At 45.5% G+C, this 23359-nt stretch overlaps 2 protein-coding genes across 4 annotated transcripts in view; both read right to left on the bottom strand.

Annotated features, from left to right (window-relative positions):
* Positions 1–1793, bottom strand: part of LOC137532647 (isovaleryl-CoA dehydrogenase, mitochondrial-like) — a 49752-nt gene extending 47959 nt beyond the window's left edge. Inside the window, exon 1 of the mRNA XM_068253394.1 lies at positions 1595–1793. Coding sequence (XP_068109495.1) covers positions 1595–1729 — 135 coding nt within the window. The 5' untranslated portion in view covers positions 1730–1793. The remainder of the gene's footprint in view (positions 1–1594) is intronic.
* Positions 1794–8842: 7049 nt separating this feature from the next.
* Positions 8843–23359, bottom strand: part of KNSTRN (kinetochore localized astrin (SPAG5) binding protein) — a 40007-nt gene continuing 25490 nt past the window's right edge. For all 3 annotated transcript variants that reach the window (XM_068253397.1, XM_068253395.1, XM_068253396.1), the window contains exons 6-9: positions 17743–17857; positions 15687–15748; positions 13987–14061; positions 8843–8998 (exon numbers count right to left, since the gene is read on the bottom strand). In XM_068253397.1, coding sequence (XP_068109498.1) covers positions 8867–8998; positions 13987–14061; positions 15687–15748; positions 17743–17857 — 384 coding nt within the window. In that variant the 3' untranslated portion in view covers positions 8843–8866. The remainder of the gene's footprint in view (positions 8999–13986; positions 14062–15686; positions 15749–17742; positions 17858–23359) is intronic.

The raw sequence follows: 23359 nt of genomic DNA on the forward strand, positions 1-23359 counted from the left end.
CTTGTGGCTGCCTCGCAAGCGCTTTGAGTCCGACAGGAGAAAGGCGCTATACAAAAAAAGGAATTATTATTAATTATTATTAAGATAGGAACGCACAGGGGCCTCACAGACCACTATAGAGTTAGGTGGGGGGGGGGGGGGGGGGTTTGGTGGTTGCTGGCTAGGTGGCCCTGGGGGTTGGTGAGAATATTTGACAACAAAGAACCCCCTAACAGGGGCGTATCTGGGTAATATAGGGCCTATGGCAAACACTGAAATTGCGCCCCCCCCCTCCAGTCAGAGCCCCCTCCCATCTAAAAACAGCATCCTTTCTCACGTCCATGTGTTATGGTTGCCTATGTTTTTTTGGCTCGGGATATTGCTGAGGTTACTTTTTTGGAAATATCTCTTCTTATTCCCTTTCTGTCCTCTTTTCTAACACTAAGCCAAGTGCACCCTACATATATAAATTAAGTAGCCCTGTTCTCCAGATAAGAGAATTCATCTGATCTGAAATCGGAGTCACAGGGGCAGGCATAGCATTGCAGCACAGGGACAGGCATGGCACCCTTGGTGCTGTGGCACCCATGGCAAGAGCCATGCCTGCACCCCTCTAGATACGCCTCTGCCCCCTAATGCTTATCTATACACGGGTCTGTCTGGGCAGCCATTTTCCCCCAGGGGCCCCAGTGTAACTAGAACCGGCCCTGGCTTGATTGTAGTAAACTAGGCTCACACATACAGCCAATCACAACATTTTGTGCTGTAGCGCTTGCTGTGATTTAAGAGCTGTTCTCTAAAAGTATTCCTGCTGGGTCCCCTAAACTAGACTAGCACCAGTCACACTCACCCATTTTTCCATGCAATTGTTTCGGTTTTCCAGCGCTCTGTGCCCGTGTTTTTCCATCTGCAATTTTCTACTTTTGTTCTCAATTTTCCATATTGCAGCAAAATGCATTGTAATTAGAAATGCACAATTTGTGCGAAAAAAGCGTCAAAGTCCATCTGATTTTAAATGTTGAAACAGAACGCAAACGAACGCAAACATTGCCAAGCAGGTAACTGACTTCAATGGAGATCACAGCAATGTGTAAAAGGTGGGCGATTCCTGCAAGGATGCCCTCTGCCTCAAACTACACTGGATACACAGGGTGCGTTCCCGCACTCAATGCGCCGCTCGATTCCCGTCGACTCGATTATTTCTGACATGTCCGATTCAAGTTTCGATGGATCATTGGGTCATTTGGCATACTTTACATGTAAATCGACCTAACAATCATCAAAATGCGCTCGGAAATAATGGAGCGGGCGGAAATCGAGGGGCGCATCGAGTGCGAGAACGCACCGTGTGTATCCAGCACATCGTCTCCTCAATCACACAGACACCTTGTCAGAGCCAGTGAGATTGGTGACTTCATCTATGACATAAGCAAGCGGCAAACGTCTGCTCACTGGATGCAATTACATAATAATGTGCCCGTGTAAAGCAGGTCCGGGCAGCTGCCACCTTTGTACACACGGTTCCCAGCAGCCTCATCACAATAATTCAATGAAAGCAGCCCTATAAACATTGAACATAAAACCAGCCACACAAGATACAAGGTCACCCCCCCACCTGCTTCTGCTCCTCGGTCAGCCCATTCACAATGTCATCTAGAGGCGCTCCAGCAACACCCCGGGTGCTCTGCGCCAGCACAGGCCACCACCGGCGGCAGCCAGCAGCGAGAACTCTGCGGAGGAGAACAGCCATGATTAGTTACCAGGACAGGAGCCACCGGAGCACTTCTGCCCTATCGGGTGCTGGGAAGGGAGGGGTGGGAAATCAGAGCCAATAGGACTCCTACTGTCTTCTTCTGTAAGCCTGGCACAAACTCCACCCAGTTTACGTATTTGGCTACGGACAGGCGCAGTAGTTCACCTTGTAGCGCTGGTGAAGATTGTGTGCAGAAGATAAAGATGACCGGGAAGGGTTGTGTGGCTGCTCTAAACCTCGTTATAGCTGACTAATTATGCATGCTATATTATTGCCGCTACAACAGAAGGGGCTGATACTGTGTAGATTCGGTGCCCTATAGGTACTATAGATAAACTTAAAGGGACCCTGAGTAGACATTAAAACAGGCAAATTAACTTACCTGGGGCTCAGTGGGGGTAACTACAATCCATGGGGTACCCCAGAAAAACTTTGCCCCCCCCCCCCTAACTGTTCACACTCTTTTTCATGCCTCCCTTTGGTGCCCTTCATGGCCTATCTCACAAGGGTCATAAAACAAGTGTGGCCATCATGATCATTACACCCATAAAACATACCTGATTTCAAGTATAGCACCCTTTATTGAAGGAAGGGAAGGTTAGTAGTCAGGCAGTCAGTCAGAAAAAATTCTGGGGAGAACACTGCGCCTGTCTTGCTGTGTTATGCGCACACGCAGTTTGTTCTTTTAAGAACTGCATGTGTGCAGAATGCTTACGGCGACAGGCGTGCTGAGTGGCCGTGCATGCGCACTGGCCCACAACTTCGTCCGAAGTTGACGCTCTAATGGAGCCGATGGGGGCAGAACAGAGGAAGCCCGGAGGACGCAGGGGGACTTAAAGTGATCCTTAAGTCAAAAATAAAAAAAGACTTTTACTCACCTGGCGTTTCCAATAGCCCCCTGAAGCTGTCCGGTGCCCTCGGCGTGTGCCCGCCGGCAACCACTTCCGGTTTCGCCGTCAGGAGCCGACAGGCTGGGAACGCGAGTGATTCTTCGCTTTCCCAGCCACAATTACACCCTCTATGCTGCTATATGCTTTAGGAGCATAGAGGGCGCAATTGTGGCTGGGAACGCGAAAAATCACTCGCATTCCCAGCCTGTCGGCTCCTGATGGCGAAACCGGAAGTGGCTGCCGGCGGGGACACGAGGATCGGAAGGACACGGCGAGGGCTCCGGACAGCTGCAGGGGGCTATTGGAAGCCCCAGGTGAGTAAAAGTCATCTTTTATTTCTGACTTAAGGATCACTTTAATCAACTACGAGGGGCTGGAGGAAGCCCCAGGTAAGTTAATTTGCCTGTTTTAATGTCTGCTTGGGGTCCCTTTAATTTTGACGTCAGCTAAGAAAGACTTTACTCCTATTTAAAAAATGAATAACCCGAGTGTCTACTTGTGCTTAAATAATGTTTATTGCTTATCTGCAAAATGGCAACATTTAATACTTGGTTCAAACATCATTAAAATCTGGTTTAAAAACCAAAGATGGACACAAGAGCTTGCTTATACTTAATTCCCATCATCCCCATGAAGGTATGTCGTCGCTTTGATCGCCCAGCCGAGGCCTATGCAGATCAAACCGTTACCCATTCATGTATGGATTCCTGTGGGACCACCAACAGGCGCACACCATGAGGCCTCCACATACATGCAAACACTACACAGTGCACTGTGTCATAGGGTTGCTTCTAGAGGTATCAATCGGGTCAGGCTATTCCCTGTTAATCGTGGATGTATAGTCCGCAAAAATGCTGGATATGTGGATTATTGATGGCCCTAATGCCTCCCTGCAGAGACTCTCAGTCTTTAGCCAATCAACACAATCCTCGCAATGACAACAGATTCGCCCAGAGTGACACCCTATGCTGCTGCTGCAGCTCCACTTCTTTCCTCACACATCAAATCTTCAACAAGTCAGCTCACTGCGGAATGCCCACTGCAGATGCCAGTTTGTAAGCTTTTACTCACGGCCACTCGACCATCCAGCGTGCGCTCTGTGCTTCAGAGGGAGCTATGCTCTCATGCATTCTCCACTACCCGACGCTGTGTCCGCATCACCTCTTTCTGCATTCCGCACTCCGTTCAGTATGCTTCCAGCTTGCGGGGGATTAACAGTGCCGCCCGGCGTCCCGGGTATGTGAGCGCTCACTCGTGTCCGTCTAGCCCCGCCCACTGACGCGTTTCGCCCCTCCCTCAGGGCTTTTTCAAAGTGTCATGGGTGACACTTTGAAAAAGCCCTGAGGGAGGGGCGAAACGCGTCAGTGGGCGGGGCTAGACGGACACGAGTGAGCGCTCACATACCCGAGACGCCGGGCGGCACTGTTAATCCCCCGCAAGCTGGAAGCATACTGAACGGAGTGCGGAATGCAGAAAGAGGTGATGCGGACACAGCGTCGGGTAGTGGAGAATGCATGAGAGCATAGCTCCCTCTGAAGCACAGAGCGCACGCTGGATGGTCGAGTGGCCGTGAGTAAAAGCTTACAAACTGGCATCTGCAGTGGGCATTCCGCAGTGAGCTGACTTGTTGAAGATTTGATGTGTGAGGAAAGAAGTGGAGCTGCAGCAGCAGCATAGGGTGTCACTCTGGGCGAATCTGTTGTCATTGCGAGGATTGTGTTGATTGGCTAAAGACTGAGAGTCTCTGCAGGGAGGCATTAGGGCCATCAATAATCCACATATCCAGCATTTTTGCGGACTATACATCCACAATTAACAGGGAATAGCCTGACCCGATTGATACCTCTAGAAGCAACCTTATGACACAGTGCACTGTGTAGTGTTTGCATGCATGTGGAGGCCTCATGGTGTGCGCCTGGTGGTGGTCCCACAGGAATCCATACATGAATGGGTAACGGTTTGATCTGCATAGGCCTCGGCTGGGCGATCAAAGCGGCGACATACCTTCATGGGGATGATGGGAATTAAGTATAAGCAAGCTCTTGTGTCCATCTTTGGTTTTTAAAACAGATTTTAATGATGTGTGAACCAAGTATTAAATGTTGCCATTTTGCAGATAATCAATAAAACATTATTTAAGCACAAGTAGACACTCGGGTTATTAATTTTTGAGATAGGAGTTGTACACAGGTACCCGAGTGGCTCCCCTTAGCGGGTAGTGCAATAGATATTGGACGTGGCCGCCAAAATCCACATAGTAGATAATTCTTAAGAAAGACTTTACTTTTACTTCTTTGGAAGGAAATTACAAACTTGGACAGCATAATAAAAAGCAAAGATGTCACCAGGTTTGAAACAATTTACTTTTCATACTGTTCTATTATTAGTGCTGTGACATGTCAGAAACCAGATCGGACCTGTGTGAAATTATCTATTCGACCCATCTATCTGATGCAAAATTGCATGGTGTGTACCAGGCTTTACAGTGTGCAGGGGAGCTGCGCTGTGTGTGGGCTTGTGGTAACTGAGGTCAGAAGCGCTTTGAGTCCTATGGGTGAAAAGCGCTATAGAAATGTTATTGTATTGTATTGTATAACAATAGTGTCCTCATAAGCAGTATTAGTACACTAATGTTCTGACCTCAATTACCACAAGCCCTCACATAGCGCAGCTCCCCTGCACACTGCGTGCTGTAACTCCTTTCAGGAACTTTAAGCGGCGAGTGGACGAGGGGGAACTAAGGACAGACAGAGAAGAGGAAAAACTGACACTTCCTGCCCACCCATCATCAATGTTCTGCTGAGATCTACTTACCTGGGGCTTCCTCCAGCCCTTGGCAACCCATCTGTCCCTCGCCATAGCCTTTGTGTCCCCTCCATAGTGCGCCTGCACAGAATGCTCCCGGCCATGGGAGCGTGACAGCGATCACCCCTGCGCAGCAGATGCAAAGCTCCCAGCAGTGTTAATTACTATTCCCCCTCTAGGCCGCCTTGGGGGGGGGGGGGGGGGGGGGAGCCATAATTCACGTTAAGGCTTATGGCGACTCATGGTGCGCTCAAATTTTCCTGCACTGTTTTGAGTTGTCTCATTCCCCCACCACCTTCTGTTTCACATTCTTCCCTTACCCAACATCTCCTCATCTCTTACCCACTAACTTTTTCTATCGCCTTCCAGCTAGACATGCAGAAGGGTAGCCGTATTATAATTGCATATTTAATTAGCACCAATATCTTCTGTAGAATTTTATAGAGTGCAAAGTCATGTCACTAACTGTCCTTATGCTAGGTACACTCACACCATACCATTTTCTGTTGGATTTACCCGTCACATTTTTTTCCAACAAATTGAAAAAAAAAAAAAAAAAAAATCTATCTGGCAGGCAAATCTAACAGAAAATTGTATGGTGTGTACCTAGCACAGGGGCGTAGGAATAGGCCCTGCAGCCCCTGCGCCCGCGGGGGGGCCCGGCCCCCCCCCTGGGGCCCGCTCGGGGCCGTTTTGTGGGTGCTGGAGGGGTGGCAGCATGAGGGGAAAGCCTTGCCCACAGTCGGCGGGAAGAGGGGTAGTTCCCCCCTCTCCCTCACCTCGGGGCTCTCCCCTCTGCGCTCCCCTCCAGCTCGTAAGTGTCTGTGGGGCTGTGGTGGGCAGCGAGCGGCGGGCAGATACATACCTGCTTCCGTGCGTTCCATCGGAGACTTCTCCCTCTAGCGGCTGACGTCACTTCCGGAAGTGACGTCAGCCGCTAGAGGGAGAAGTCTCCGATGGAACGCACGGAAGCAGGTATGTATCTGCCCGCCGCTCGCTGCCCACCACAGCCCCACAGACACTTACGACAGGGCCGGCTCTAGGCAGGGGCGAGAGGGGGCTGAGCCCCCTTAAATAAATGTTGTGCCCCCTCAAATATCTGGGCGCCCGGCGCACGCAATGAGACCCGATCTCTCACTCTCCCTCTGCCACCAGTTTTCTTTTGCTGCGCAAAAACGGCAGCCCAGGCACGCAGAGAGAGAGAGATGTCAGCCTGGGTGTCAGCTGACAGGCAGCACAGCAGTCACATGACTGCTCCTCTGAATATGCAGATCAGAGAGGCTGTTCTGCTCTGCCCCATTCTGCTCTACTGTGCCGACACAGATTGAAAGAAAGAGCAGGAGCCGGACACGGACAGCTTGGTTATGATGAGGCTGGAGAAAGAAGGAGGCAGAGCTGCTTCTGATGCAGAGAGAGCCTCCAGAGAAACAGTAAGTTTGCCTGTAGCTAGAGATGATGGGACTTGGATCCCATGTGCACAGCAGGGAGAGAGCTGCTCCAGCACGTGGTGGTTTGAATCAGTTTTGCAGCCGTGTTTCTCAGCTCCAGCCTCCAGGTTCATCTCTACACTGCTGCCAGGAGGGTATTCTGCTGTGCTGTCTCCCTCCCTCAATGCTCTGTCCCTTCTTTCTCTGTCAGCCCATCTGCAGATGTTACCCTTCCCCCTCCCCTCCATGCAAACACTCTCCTATCTCCCAGCAGAAGCTGACAGGTCTGTTCTCACATCTCACATCTACACTTTTTCTTGCCTGGAGACTTTGCTAACCCACTATTTTTCTTTTTTTTTTTTCTATTAAATTTCATGTAGATATTGTGATTCATTTAGTCTAGTGAAAATTTCTAGTGAAACATTGCTGCAGTACGATTATTTTGTGGTGAAACGCTGGCCACATTATGATTATTTTATGGTAAAACACTGCTCCACTGCTTGCATTTCATGTGTCAGAGGTAATTGTTCTTGCACTTCATGTGTCGGAGATAACGGTTGTTGCATTTTATGTGTCGGAGATAACGGTTGTTGCATTTTATGTGTCGGAGGTAATGGTTCTTGCATTCATGTGTCGGAAGTAATAGTTCTTGCATTTCATGTGTCGGAGATAACGGTTGTTGCATTTTATGTGTCGGAGATAACGGTTGATACATTTTATGTGTCGGAGATAACGGTTGTTGCATTTCACGTGTCTGAGATAACGGTTGTTGCATTACACGTGTCGGAGATAACAGTTGTTGCATTACACGTGTCGGAGAGAACGGTGGTTGCATTACACGTGTCGGAGAGAACGGTTGTTGCATTTCACGTGTCGGAGATGACGGTTGTTGCATTTTATGTGTCGGAGATAACGGGTTGTTGCATTTTATGTGTCGGAGATAACGGGTTGTTGCATTTTATGTGTCGGAGATAACGGGTTGTTGCATTGCCGCCTCACTGTTGCGCGTTACATTACAGTTAGCCCCGCCCACACGATGTCATGACCACACCCATTTTTCGCCGCGGCGCGCCGCACTAGCGTGACTGACCTAAAATTTGCTTGAACATGATGCCCCCTTCATATTTCCGACTGCCCCCTCATATGTGCCTGTCTAGAACCGGCCCTGACTTACGAGCTGGAGGGGAGCGCAGAGGGGAGAGCCCCGAGGTGAGGGAGAGGGGGGAACTACCCCTCTTCCCGCCGACTGTGGGCAAGGCTTTCCCCTCATGCTGCCACCCCTCCAGCACCCACAAAACGGCCGCGAGCGGGCCCCGCTCAGAAAATCTGCAGGGGGGCCCGGTGGGGCCTAGTTACGCCCCTGACCTAGCATTAGAGGAACTAACTCACAATTTCTACCACAATCCAACATAAATTTTAGTGAGAACTACTTATGTTTGTCTTTTTTCAATCCATATACCTCATGCAAGCCAAAGGAGGTTAGATGAAAGATAAAAGTAACAAAGTTAATGATAGCTGTTTCAAGCATTGTAGCACCTTTTATCAAGCAATATGAAGTAAAAGTCCTTTTTTAACATTTTTATTTGAGTTTTTGCAGAAAAATAACGATACAACAAACATAATATTATGAACATGAATATCATGACAAGTGGAAATGAAACGAAAACAGTATGGATCCAGTATAATGAAGCTAATATTAGTAAAATATATATACAAAGTAAGGCAAAGGAGTCAACAATTGTTACAGTAGTAACAGCCCATTTGTAATGTAACTTGTATTGCACGCTAACTAGCTATGTATGCAAAGCAACACTGACCAATTTTCATTAGTTATGTGGCAATATAGGATGGGAAGTGGTGACTTTACTCCAAAGACTTTATATTTCAGAGCTTTTTGTCCAAATTATTTTAATTGTTAACTCTAATGAGTTGAGTATTTTTGATAAATAATGTTTTTCTGTATTTAATTTCAATGGTGTGCAGAACACTCAGGAGTGTGGTCTAATTTTTATTTACAAACCAAGCATTTCCTTAGCCCGGTCAAGGGATGATCTCATCAGGTCCAGGTTCCTCTGAAAAGATTGTTGATCCTCTAGGAACTGCTCCCTGCTCTCCTCTACCTCCTTCCACTTTGTGGTGCAAGTCTTGGGGAAAAAAACATAAAAAAAAAAAAATTACTCACGCACTGAGAAAAAAACAAAACAACAACTTTATATTGCACTTTTCTCCTGGCAGGCTCAAAGTGCTGCAAGATTTCAGCCACTTAGCTCCATGGGTGAACAGGATTAGGGAGCCTTGCCCATGGACTTCTTACTGTTTTATGTACTGGTTTGAGTCAGGATTCGAAACCTGGACAAAACACTGAAACCCTACATAAAAGGCAACCGCCTTAACCAGTACACTTTCTAGCTGGCCTTGGATAGCTGACTGGTTCCTAACAATTCAGGCAGCTCATTAACCTGCTGAGCGGTCTGGACGAGCTCAGCTCGTCCAACACCGCCAGAGGCTGCCGCTCAGGCCCTGCTGGGCCGATTTTTGTCAAATAAAAAGCAGCACACGCAGCCGGCACTTTGCCAGCCGCGTGTGCTGCCTGATCGCCGCCGCTCTGCGGCGATCCGCCGCGAGCAGCGGCGAAAGAGGGTCCCCCCAGCCGCCTGAGCCCAGCGTAGCCGGAACAAAAAGTTCCGGCCAGCGCTAAGGGCTGGATCGGAGGCGGCTGACGTCAGGACGTCGGCTGACGTCGATGACGTCACTCCGCTCGTCGCTATGGCGACGATATAAGCAAAACAAGGAAGGCCGCTCATTGCGGCCTTCCTTGTTTATTCTGGGCGCCGGAGGCGATCGGAAGATCGCCTCCGGAGCGCCCTCTAGTGGGCTTTCATGCAGCCAACTTTCAGTTGGCTGCATGAAATAGTTTTTTTTTTATTTAAAAAAAACCCTCCCGCAGCCACCCTGGCGATTTAATCAGAACGCCAGGGTGGTTAAAAGACACCTGAAGTGAGAGGGGTGTAGACTTACATATTTATTTTCCTTCAAGATCAGGAGGACTGCCAGGCAGCTGGTATCTTTTAACCACTTCACCACTGAGGGGTTTTACCCCCTGAGCACCAGAGCAATTTTCACCTTTCAGCGCTCCTTCCATTCATTCGTCTATAACTTTATCATTACTTATTGCAATGAAATGAACTATATCTTGTTTTTTCCGCCACCAATTAGGCTTTTTTTAGGTGGGACATTATGCCAAGAATTATTTTATTCTAAATGTGTTTTAATGGGAAAATAGGAAAAATGTGGGGAAAAAAATAATTATTTTTCAGTTTTCGGCCATTATAGTTTTTAAATAATGCATGCTCCTGTAATTAAAACCCATGAAATGTATTTGCCCTTTTGCCCCGGTTATAAAACCATTTAAATTATGTCCCTATCACAATGCTTGGCGCAAATATTTTATTTGGAAATATAGGTGCATTTTTTTCAGTTTTGCGTCCATCCTGAATTACAAGCCCATAGTTTATAAAGTAACAGTGTTATACCCTCTTGACATAAATATTTAAAAAGTTCAGTCCCTAAGGTAACTATTTATGTATTTTTTTTAATTGTAAATTTTTGAATTTTTTTTTAATTACAAAAAAAAAATGGGGAGTGTGGGAGGTAATGAGTTAATTTTTTGTGTAACCCTCATTTATTTCTATGTGAAAAATGCTTAGGGTGTAGTTTTACTATTTGGCCACAAGATGGCAACAGTAACTTTTTGTGTATTGTGACCTGCGAGCGTCCTTCCGGATGCTCGCAGGAAGTATAAGGAGGCTGTAAATGTTTGTTATTTTTCACAATGATCGCGCTGCCCATCGGAGAGCAGCGGATCATTGCGGGGCTTAGATCAGCGAACGGGAATGGATTTTCCCATTCATTGATCTCCGGGCGAGCGGGCGGCGGCGTGTTTACTAGCGGCGGGCAGCGTGTTTACGAGCGGGAGCGCGGACAGCGTCGGGAACGCGGAAAGTACGGATAAAGTGGTTAAAAGAACTAAAGTAGAATCCCTTTAATAGTAAATTTTAAAAAGGGACATGGCCAGGTAGTTTACTATACCAGGATTCGTCACACACTGTACAGTATACAAGCGCCAGAGGTCATATTTAGCCAGAGGTTTACTAAAACGAGTTTCTACTGTAAATATGGCAGCCACTACATATCTTCCACTTTAGGTGGGATACTGAAAGGGGAAAAAAATCTGATACTTAACAACTGAGAGAAAAGGTTTTCTGTCACCTTTTTCCAGCACTGTCTCCCCAGTTCAAATCTCCCGCCGCAAGAGGCTTCGGGAGCCCAAGTGCTCCCCGAAGATGGGTGGTTCTGTACTGCACATGCGTGAGAGAGTCCACTCACGCATGCGCACTATAGAGCCGCCTGTCTCCTGGAGCACCCGGGTCCTGAAGACTTCCGAAGCCTCCAGCGGCGGCAGAGAGCAGTCCCCGATGGTCGGAGACTGCTAGTTGTTACCAAAAAGAGTAGAGAGATCCGGGCACCAGCCTGCTTGCCAAACCAGGGCTGTGGAGTCGGTACAAAAATCATCCGACTCCAACTCAGACTCCTCAATGTTATGAAACCGCTGACTTCGACTACAGGTACCAAAAATGGCTCAGACTCCTTAGACTATCATTCATAAAGCATTCCCGCATGCGGAAATGCTAAAAACAGCCAACTTTACCGAGCACTGAGCAAAATGTGTATTCATAAAAGCTGTTTCTGCATGCGAAGCTGACTTTTCCGAGCAGAGCGATAAATCACCGCATTCTGCGGTGATTCTATGCGGAAATGTAACAAAATGTCATAAAAACTAACGCAGGCGGTATGCGGACGGGGATTACCGCTCCCCTGGATGTAGCGATAGGCATGCGGAGTACATGTAAGTGAATGGGACAGACCTCCCAAGCAGCAGCAGAGAGAACACCGCATGGAGGGACTCGGCCAGCTTCTCCTGTTTCCGTATGTCTACCGACAGCCTACAGCGGGATATCTCCGCATTCCTATCGCAACAGGCAACATTTTTTATGAATGACCACCCAGAAGGCTGAAATACCGACAGCGGTATTTTCCCGCACGGATTTTAGTTACCGACAACACTTTTATGAATGATAGCCTTAGTCTAAAACTTACCAAAGTGGATTTGGTACAAAAATCATCTGACTCGGACACCAGATTCCTCAGTTTATGAAATCACCGACTCCAAGTACCCAAAACTGCTCCGGCTCCTCCTCTGAATCAGTGTATGGAGGCACAGCCCTCTGCACCCACTGTTCCTCAAATTGTCAGTCAGACTTTATGTGCCAGTACTGACTTTCTCTACAGATTACTATGGTCGGATACTGCTAATGGGGGAGACGGCGCTGGAACAAGGGGACCAGGAGGAGAGGAACGGGAAGGCTCTATAGGACCCAGAGCCTTCTATCTTCTTGGGTAACGATCTGTTTTTTTTTTTTTTTATTTTAAAAATGCTTCAGGTTTAAATATATGTCTTTTGTAGTCATTATTGTGCAAAGCTTGTTCATGGTTTTGTTTGACTTTGCCATCACACTGACACAATGTGAACGCACACTGGCATTTCTGTTGATTAAACAGTCACTTGCTGCAAAATTCTGCATTGGTTGTCGTGTGTCATTAGACAGTGCATGATTAACTTTATTGACTTGTTTTTATGGTAGCTGCTGTGATACTTTATCAGACAATCGGATATGTTCCTAATTTATAAAGCTAATGAACAGTTGTCAGATTTGTATCTCCTGAGTACGCCCAGCATTTTAGATCACATTCAAATCAATTCATATATACATTTTACTGTTCAGATTATCCACAGCTCTGATAGCACCTGAGTGACTCTTCCACTTTGCCAAGCCTTCCACCAACTGCTTATTAACCAATTCCAACTACTACCTCTAACCTATAAAGCTCTCTATAATCTGTCTCCTTCATATATCACCTCATGAACTTTGAGCTAACACTCCAGTAGCAACCTCCACTCTGCAACAAAACTTTACCAATCCTTTACTATTGATTCCTACAACTGCTATATGTTTCCGTAGGCACTGTATAAGTTACTGTCATTATTACATTGTCTACCGCTGTACATTATACAGCCACATCTGTGAAGCAGGTTAAAAGGGAGCCAGAGGTTTTAATCGTGGCTTTTAACATTGCCACCTATGGCACTGAAAATATTGGGGGCTAAAGTGAACCTGAACCGCGGCTTGGGTTCAAAAACAGATACTTACCATGAAGAGAAGGAAGCCTCAGGATCCTATTGAGGCTTCCCTCTGTGGTCAGGTTTCCCCCGATGGATGAGTGCGGCCCCCCTCCACATCCTGGGCGTGCATTAGAAGCTTGAGCCCGCCCACGTATGTGCAGTAACACAGATCCCGTGGCTCCGGCTTACTGCACATGCGTGGGCGGGCTCAGTCGGCTACTAGACGGCCATGAATGCAGAGGAGCAGCCACACGGCACCAATAGGATTAGCGACAATGCTTATCTTTGGGGGGGGGGCGGAGCAGTGCTTTTCAGCGCTGCTAGATTTGGGCGCAGCCAGCGCCTCCATAGACTACAATAGGAATCACTCCTATTGCAGCGCTGAGTGAGTAACGTCGGCGCCGTCAGAAGACGGAGCAGAGGTTGCTTAAAAAACACAATAATTCAGCCTCCATCAATCGCTGGAAGCCGAATTATTTCATTCCCCCACTATCCATGGCGGCCTAGAGGGGTAATAGTAATTAAAACGGCCCGGATTTGTGCAGAGACAGGATCAGCCATATACCAGCTGTATCCTGCACCCAAGTCTACCAGCACCGATTTCAAACGTACTTGGCGGGGGGGGCGGTCTCACTGGCGGCTCCAATAATGCGTCAAGTTCGGGTGTAAGTTCGCCCCCCACCGCGTCAGATGCAGTTCTCTGAAGATTGATCCGGGCATACGCAGAACTCTTACAGCGACCGATGTGATGACACAGCGGGGACGCAAAAGCGCAACTTCACCCATCGCATTACCTTAGCTGCCAGCGGGACCGTGGAAAGGGCCAGGAAGATGGGGACCTTGCGGGCTACGGGGTGTGTGTGTGTGTAAATTTGCATGTTGCAGACATACCTGGACAACCTCTGTTTGCTGTTTTGTTGTCTTAATAAAAAGCTGAAGTTCTTTTAATAGATTATCCGTAACATTCTGGGAAGGGAAGAAAAAGATAAAAATACATTAAACAGTACCGATAGCCTTGACATTTGTTAATAATCGATATGTACTTGTAATTTATTCTAACGTTTCATGCATAATTTTCTTTGCCTGCCATATCACTAGACAATGTGATAGTTTATATGAATAATGCCATCCCTTATAAACGTGTTTAAAGAAAAAAAGTAGAAAAAGTGTTGTATAGATAATATCAATGCCATAGCAATCCTATGCTACATTTTATGTAGTGTGGACATTTTGCATGGGTATGGCTACTGGCAAGTTTAATGGCATGCTAGTTTCATAACTGTCTCAAAGACTTCAAGCAGAGGACTTGCAAGTCTTGTGTGGTCTATGGTAAATTGAGCTTATTTGCCAGTACATGCTTCTGTAGATAAACATTTCCAAGTGCAGTGAAAAGTCTTAAAGGACAACTGAAGTGAGAGGATTATGGAGGCTGCCATATTTATTTTCTTTTAAACAATACTAGTTGCCTGCCAGCCCTGCTTATCTCTATTTGTCTGCAGCAGTGTCTGAAACACACCAGAAACAAGCATTCAGCTAATCTTGTCGGATCTGAAAATAATGTCAGAAACACCTGATTTGCTGCATGCTTGTTCAGGGTCTATGGCTAAAAGTATTGGAGGCAGAGAATCAGCAGGACAGCCAGGCAACTGGTATTGCTTAAAAGGAAATAAATATGGCAGCCTCCATATCCCTCTTGCTTCAGTTGTCCTTTAATTATCTTCTACTGTGGCTGAGACAGGGAGAAAACACCCCGAGAGAGCCTCAACCAGTATAGCGGTCATCCAGTAAATATGTCACTGCACTCTATGCAACTGCGGGTTTGGTCTAATCCACAGGTGTAAGTGATGGCAGACATGAACCATATCATTATGGACTATCCACGTGACTAGCAACACTAACTGTATCCAATAGGCACTCAGACACTAATGAAACAAAACTGTACATTGTCCTAAACCCAAGATTATTTGAGAAAACTGTTTGCTTTAGATCAAGATTGTCAAACTCAAATTCAAGGTGGGCCAAAATTGAACACTGGGACCAAGTCACGGACCAACCTCAATGTCTAGTGGACACCTCCCTCCCATATTAAGTTCCTTGGTGTCTAATGCCTCCCCCCCCCCCCCTACACTTTCCTAGTATCTATTGGTCCCCTTCCCCTATACAGTTCACTGGTGTTTAGTGGTCCTCTCACCCCTATGTAGCTCTCTGGTGTCTAGTGGTCCCCCTCCGCCCCCTACACAGTTCCATGGTATCTACTGCCCCACTCCCTCCCCTGTACAGTTCCCTGGTGTCTAGAGACCCCCTCCCCCTTCTCCATATGGCTTCCACAGTGACCTACAGCTTCATCTCCAATATAGCTTTCCTGGTGGTCTAGAGTGGGCCAAACATAATGCAAGGTGGGGTAACCCCTTGCAGGACGAATTTGATGGCTCTGCAGAACAAATTTGGTCTATATAACCACCAATGTCAGTGCATGGTCACAAAGAAGCTCGTAGCGGCAAAGCTCATGCAAGTAATTTCTCACAAGCAGTAGCATAGCTTGAAGTGGATAATAAGACAATTAAGTGCTAAGCTGAGAGGACATTGCTCACCTTGCGTTCTTCTGCCATATTTCGCATCTCCTCTGAATCAGCTAGGATTCGCTCACCTGAAACTAACAGGAAGGAGCTCATTACATATAATAATAATCCGAACATTTGTATAGCGCTTTTCTCCTGTCGGACTCAAAGCGCTCAAGAGCTGCAGCCACTGGGACGCGCTCAAGAGGCCACCCTGTAGTGTTAGGGAGTCTTGCCTTAAACTCCTTACTGAATAGGTACAGACCCTAGCCAGGATTCGAACGCTGGTCTTCCATGTCAAAGGCCGTGCCCTTAACCAGTACACTATCCAGCCACTATAAACTCACTATGGACTTCTCTGAACTGTAAATCCAAAATATTTTAACTGTGGCAAATTTAAATTGAACCTTCATTACTTCTAAACGCTTTACTCTGCAAATGTACTACAATGACCAACTCATCCATCTAAGTCTATGGCACAGATTTACAAAAGCAACCTTTGCCTGGGTCACAGTAAAGACTGAATAGAAAAGTCCAAGAGTCGGTTAGCACACCAGGCTTCACATGAGCAGAAATGTTTTTTATTCCATCAAATGCATGTGTCAAACACCAATTGTTGTTAACTGATTCGGGACCACACAGGGCCCCCTTCCTCAGAACAGTGCAGACATGTAGCACTGTTCAGAAGAAGCGGACCGTGCATCAGGGCTGTGGAGTCAGTACAAAAATCTTCCGAATCCAACGCCTCAGTTTATGCAACCACAGACTCAGACTCCAACTCCTCGACTCCGACTCCTTAGTCTAATACCGTACTTACCAGGGCTGTGAATTTTGTACAAAAAAAATTAGACTCCGACTCCTCAGTTTATAAAATCACAGACTCCAATTCCAATTGCTCCGACTCCTCGACTCCACAGCCCTGCATGTCACCAAAATAAATTGTCAACAACTGGTGCTTGACACATGCATTTGATGGAATAAAAAAAAAAAAAAAACATGAAATTTCTGCTCATGTAAAGCCTGGTGTGCTAACCAGGGCTGTGGAGTCGGTACAAAAATCTTCCGACTCCTTAGTCTAATACTTAACAGGGATGTGGATTTTGTACAAAAATCATCCGACTCCCGACTTCTCAGTTTATGAAATCAATGACTCCGACTCCAACTCCGGGTGCCCAAAATTACCCCGACTCCACAGCCCTGGCAAGGTGTGCCTCTCCAAACCCAGCGTTCTCCCCAGGCTCCTTTAGCCGGGTGCTCCACCCGGCTAGTTTTTATGAGCACCCGGCTGTCATTGGCTCATCTCCTCCTAAGCTGTAGGCAGAGTTGCACTCAGAAGCACCGGCCCTGCATTCTCTTATATTGCCCCACCCGGGTACTTTTTTTATGCTGGACTTGAGGTCATAGGGAAGTGCGGTAACAAGGTACCCAAACGCACTTACTGCGCAAGCACAGAGCAGAGTAGTATGTCCAGGTCAGAGGGCATGCACGCCAAGTACGTCTGCCTGCGGGAGTGTGCGTGTACTCCCATGGACATACTACACATGCACAAACCCGGCAGGCCAGGGCTTCAGAACAGGCCAATTTGCAGCAAAACAAAGAGCTGATGCCAGGGCAAGCGAGGTGCGGTAAGCTTCTGCACTACTCCCCACAAACACAGTAGGCGTCATTTTTACCATGTTTTTAGCAGTATCCTTTAATGCTGTCAATCTTTTCTTTTGATCTAAATTATCTGAAAAATATAATCATTCAGTACAAACTGCAGAATGAATTAGATCTTTAGATTAATTAATCTTTAGATGTCTTGGAGGAGACAAAGTGAAGAAGGGGTCACTTGGCCCTGTCAGCTAACCTGCTAACAGTTAAGGACTAGTCAGATATTGAAATGTAACCTGTCTCAACATTAAAGAATGTGGGTGGTAATATGTACAGTTCGTGGTCTATGGAAGAACTTAAATGAACATTCACTGATAATGCCCGTTTCAATATTCCAAAATTGAAACCATCACAATAGAAAAAACACACTTTCAATATATGTACATCTCTACCATTCTGTATTCAAACAAGTTATAGTCTCTGTCTGCATGATTACCTGGGTCAATGTTGCTGCTTTCTAAAACCACCATATGTTTCTCTAATCGGTCTCGTAATTCATTCAGCTCACCATCCATGGCCTCTTGCTTCTCAGACATCTCTTTAATTGTATTCTGCCCAAAGTGGGGAAAATAATAAGTAATATGAATTGTCCATATCTGTAAACAAGGCAGGCACCCTCTAATAGGGCATATGTGTCTACACACACACACATAATATTAATAATAATATATACACACACATAATAATAATAACAATATATACACACACACACACACAGTACAGACCAAAAGTTTGGACACACCTTCTCATTCAAAGAGTTTCCTTTATTTTCATAACTATGAACATTGTAGATTCACACTGAAGGCATCCAAACTATGAATTAACAAATGTGGAACTATAGTATATAACCAAAAAGTGTGAGTTTAATCGTGTGTGTGTGTGTGTGTGTGTGTGTGTGTGTGTGGTGTGTGTGGTGTGTGTGATATGTGTGTGTGTGTGTGTGTGTGTGTGTGTGTGTGTGTGTGTGTGTGTGTGTGTGTGCGTGCGTGCGTGCGTGCGTGCGTGCGTGCGTGCGTGCGTGCGTGCATGTTTTGCAATGCTTGACCCTACCAGATTTTTCCCATGGTTATTTGGAGCAGTGGGGGTGTCCTGACACCCTACAGGAAAATTTACAGGAAACAAAGATGGGAGCCCAGTAGTGCAATATGTACAGTGTTTGTAATGGAAAAGGAAATAGATGTTCTATTCACAAAGGCGGGTTGCAGATGGGGCAACCAACCACAGAAAGCAGGTGGAGACAATGAACCCGACTCCACTTGGGGTGGTCCAGATGGACCTGGATGCAGTCGCTCTCCTACATAAAAAAGTGACAGGTTTCCACTGTGGTGGGGACCACTGGTGGTCTGTCTCAACCCCACCAACTGACTCTATTGGGGGATGTTTAAGAAGCACAATATGGGGAAAGAGGCGCCCAGGTGTATGTATAAAACTATTTAAAAACAGAATAAAATGGAAAAAGGTTGAGGTGGCTTACCTCAGTGACGAAAACTTTTGTATAAACAAAGAGTTTTTATTTTGCACAGGCAACGCGTTTCTCGGGTCTGAGCTTCCTCAGGCCAATAAAAGTGCCAATTGAAAAAAGCCATCCAGAATAGGGAGCCGAGAGAGAGCCTTTGTTTATACAAACGTTTTTGTCACTGAGGTAAGCCACCTCAACCTTTTTCCATTTTATTCTGTTTTAAAATAGTTTTATACATACACCAGGGCGCCTCTTTCCCCTTATTGTTTACCATGGTTAGTAAAAGTGCACAGAGGACTATGCCACTACACTAACAATTTTCATATTTAATGCTGCCCTTCCAGCCAAAGAATTTCCTTTGTAGAGGTCATGCGACCACTGAGAAAACAGTCAGCAGCCAGGAGCGGGCATTCCGCAGATGGTGAACAACTCCTACTCCTAAGCACATAGCCATTACTTGACCCAACCAGATCTTCCCAACTGCTGACAGCAGCTCTTTGTGGCCAGCACTGCAGTTACATAATTGTAAACTCTCAACATCTTCTTTCCCATTTCCTCTGTGCTCAGCTTGTAACTAAGCAGGAAACCCTTCCCACATTAACCCTCTCAGTCTTCTTATTTTTATTTAGTGTCACTTGGTCAAGCTGGATGACTTGAAAAACCGCTAAATTCAAAGAAGAACAAAATGTACTGCAGTCCCAAGCACATTCTGTTCCCTCTTTTGCATCTATATACTATTTTTTGTTCACTTTTAATCTAATTAGAATTGATGGGCTAAATTCCAAGAACTGCAAAATCTGTGCTTTATTATTTGAGACTTACTGCAGCAGTATGTAAGCCATAGCAAGAGGTTCTAATTTAGCTTTGTACTACTGTTTTATCAACCAATTAGAGTTACCTCTAGAGAAAATATTTCTATTAATAGTGCAACCATTTCTATTAGCAGTGCAACAATAACAGTTTCTGTTGCTTACTATTTTTTTTTTTTTTTTTTTCCCAAAGAGATCTTTATTTTGCAAAATTGAAAAAAGGTATAACAGTACACGCATATACATCTTTAGTATCATCATCACAAGGAAATTGGCAACAGAACATAGTTCCTCTCGCAATATTAAGCAGCAAACTTATCATAAACATCTCTGGTATAAAGCTTCATTGTATAAGTCAAACTCTGGAGGATTCTATTATTTGTGCCAACATCAACTACAATCGTTTACTTAAAACATAGCTAGAAACAGCTGCCTATAAAAGCATATAATGAGTTAGTATATAACACCAACATGTGAGGTTGCAAGCTAGGTATTACAGAAGGTACATCTCCACAGTGCCATCAAAGATGCACATGCTACAGTTTAATTTGCTCAGTAGATTTGGTATTGAGGGTGATATTGCCTCTATATCTATTCCATCTTCAGACTCTTTATAAAAGCGCCTGGAGGGACAGGTATTCCTCTGTGGTCTTGAAATCTACCCACTGTGCCCAGGTGATGGCAAATTTATGGATTCTATCCAATTTAGTTGCTCTGAGTTCTTCCATATAATATATGAAGTCCACTTTCGCTAGCCATTCCTTCATGGATGGTATTCTATCCGATTTCCACCACCTGGGGACAAGGGTTTTAGCTGCGTTGAGAAGGTGGATCAGGAGGGAGTTTCTATACGTCTTAAGAGACATGTCATTATGGTGAAGGAGTAGGGCCAATTTATTGAATGGTATATGAAAGGAAGAGATTTTCCTTGCCCACTCATGTACCAATTTCCAAAATCTCATAATTTTGGGACAGTCCCACCATATATGCTCGTATGTAGCCTGTAATGAGTCACATCGCCAGCATTTTGTGGAGTAATCTGGGATTATTTTGTTTAAAGCCACTGGCGTTTTATGCCATCTGGTGAGAATCTTGTAATTGGCTTCTTGAACTGAAGAATTGACTGAGCATTTATGGGTGAGTATAAAAATGTTTTCCCAATCCACCTCTCCCACCTCATCTCCCTCCCCTTTTTCCCCTTTTTCCCATTTGTCAGTGAATGGCAAGGGCGTTTCCTGGTTTAGGTTTTCTAGAGCCTTATACATTAGAGATACTGCATGAGGTACTTCATTTCCTACCTGGCATATTTCTTCAAAACCTGACAAGGGTCTACAGAATTGCTGTTTATTGGCGCTATTGCTGATGTATGAGTGGATCTGACGTAAGGGCCATGGAGGGATCGTGAAATTCTGATGTCTGTCACTGATCTTCCCCTTGACCACAAAGTGACATACTTTGTATTCCGCGTTAATTTCCTGTGTTTTAAGAAATGGGCCTAGAATTCCGGGTCCAAAGTCTAAATTGTAGGTTAGACTGGTCAGTGGGCTCTTTATGGATGATAGTTTGAGCTTTCTGCAGGCCATCTGGAAGGTTGTTATCATACTATTAATAAGTGTAAATTCACATATAGTCTTTCTGGCAGCAGGATTGGGAATCCATGGAATGCATCTGACAGGTTGGCCTAAGATTTGTTCATCAAGATCCACCCAAAATTTCGCCCCTTTGTGGCACGACCAATCAATGATCCTTGTAAGGATGCAGGCCATATGGTATCTCTCAAAATTTGGTAGTGCCACTCCCCCTTTTTGTTTGGGAAGGAATAGTATGTGCCTATTTATTCGTGGAGCAGCTTTGTTCCATATGAAGATTCCCACCCTATGTTGGATTTCTTTCAAGAATTGTTTGGGCAGGAGAATTGGTATAGCTTGCAGCAGGTATAGTAAATGTGGGAGTATGTTCATTTTGACTACGGCTATCCGCCCAAACCAGGACATGGTGAGCCCTTCCCACTTCTTGAGGTCAGCAAAAATCTTCGTTTGAATGCCTAAAAAGTTCTGCCTAAAGAGCAGGCCAGTATCTCTGGAGAGTTTAATGCCCAAATATGTAATCGCTTCCTTATTCCACTTAAAGGGCATAAAATGTTCAAGTCTCAAGGCCTCTTCATTTGGAACTGTAATGTTAAGAATCTCTGATTTGGTCAGGTTCATTTTAAAATTGGACAGTATTTCATACGTTTTAAAGATCTCTAAAGCGGCTTTTATGGAGGGTTCAGGGTTTGTCAAAAATAAGAGAACATCATCTGCATATGCTGCAATTTTAAAGGACAAGTTACCTACTGTCACTCCCTGGATGGCGGAATCCTTATTAATGTGTCTAATGAAGGGCTCCAAAGTTATGATAAATATCAAAGGCGATAATGGGCAGCCTTGGCGTGTGCCATTTTTAAGTGGAAAAGGGTTGGACAGGGTCCCATTTACTTTTATTTGTGCCTTTGGTTTAGAATATAATGACATAATTTTCTGTTTTAAGTGGTCCCCCACCTCAATAAAATCTAAAACCTCCTCCATGAAGTCCCATGCTACTCTGTCGAAGGCCTTCTCCGCGTCAACCGAGAGGAGAAGGCCCTCGACTTTTCGCTTTGACATAAACTCTATCAGGGTAATGGCTTTTGTAGTGTTGTCCCTGGCTTCTCTTCCAGGGACAAATCCCACCTGATCCTTTCCTATCAATGAAGGTATGATTTGAATTATTCTGTTTGCGATAACCTTGCTGAAGAGCTTTGTGTCTACGTTCAGCAAGGAAATCGGTCTATAATTGGAACAATTCGTGTCATCTTTCCCTTTTTTGGGTATAATCGTGATATGTGCCTCCTGCATTTCTGTCGGAAGGGGTTTATCGTTCGAGATTTCATTAAATAGGTCAGTCAGATGTGATACTAATTCTGTCTTAAACGCCTTATAATATGCCCCTGAGAATCCGTCAGGTCCCGGGCTTTTATTTGGTTTGAGAGACTTTATGGCTGTTAATATCTCATCTTCCTGAAAAGAGTCTCCCCACTCCTCAATCACTTTGGGGTCAATTTTAGGCAATCCTGAGGTGGACAAAAAGTGCCGTATTTTTTGAAGTCTGTCCGCTACAGTTCCGGGTTGGCTACTTTCTGATTGTAGGGAGTAGAGTTCTGAATAAAAGTCTACAAATCTATCTGCTATGTCGGTTGTTTTGTGTAGCAATGTCCCTGTTTTAGTGCGAATAGCTCTGATGTCTCCTCCTATTTGTTTTTCTCTGAGTGCTCTAGCTAGGTATTTTCCTGGTTTGTTACCTGCCTCATAAAAGATGCCTGTTCTTAAGGTAAATTCCGTCTGGAAACGTCTGTCCATTACCTTGTTAATCCGAGCTCTAACATCCTTCAGTTTAGCTATGTTCGTCTGTGATGCATTGGTTTTTGTGAGTAGTTCCAATTTACGCAGCTCTTCAAAGAGTGCTTCTGTCTCTTTCCCCTTTTCCTTTCTAAGCCTAGCCTGCTCTCCAAGCAGAATCCCCCTTATTGTACATTTGTGTGCCAGCCACACCGCTGCTGTGCTGACTTCTGGTGTCTTATTAGTAACAAAGAATGCTGCCAATTCCCTCTTAATTTTTGCAGTGACCTCTAGGTCCGCTAGTAAGTGTGATGGGAATCTCCATATGAAGGTTTTGTCCTGTTTAATGCCTATTTCAATTGTAAGTGTCACAGGTGCATGATCTGATCTAGTACGTGTGTCAATCCGTGCACTCACAAATTTTGTCAG

This window comes from Hyperolius riggenbachi, chromosome 9 (genome assembly GCF_040937935.1).
Source record: "Hyperolius riggenbachi isolate aHypRig1 chromosome 9, aHypRig1.pri, whole genome shotgun sequence".
Classification (NCBI taxonomy): Eukaryota; Metazoa; Chordata; class Amphibia; order Anura; family Hyperoliidae; genus Hyperolius; species Hyperolius riggenbachi.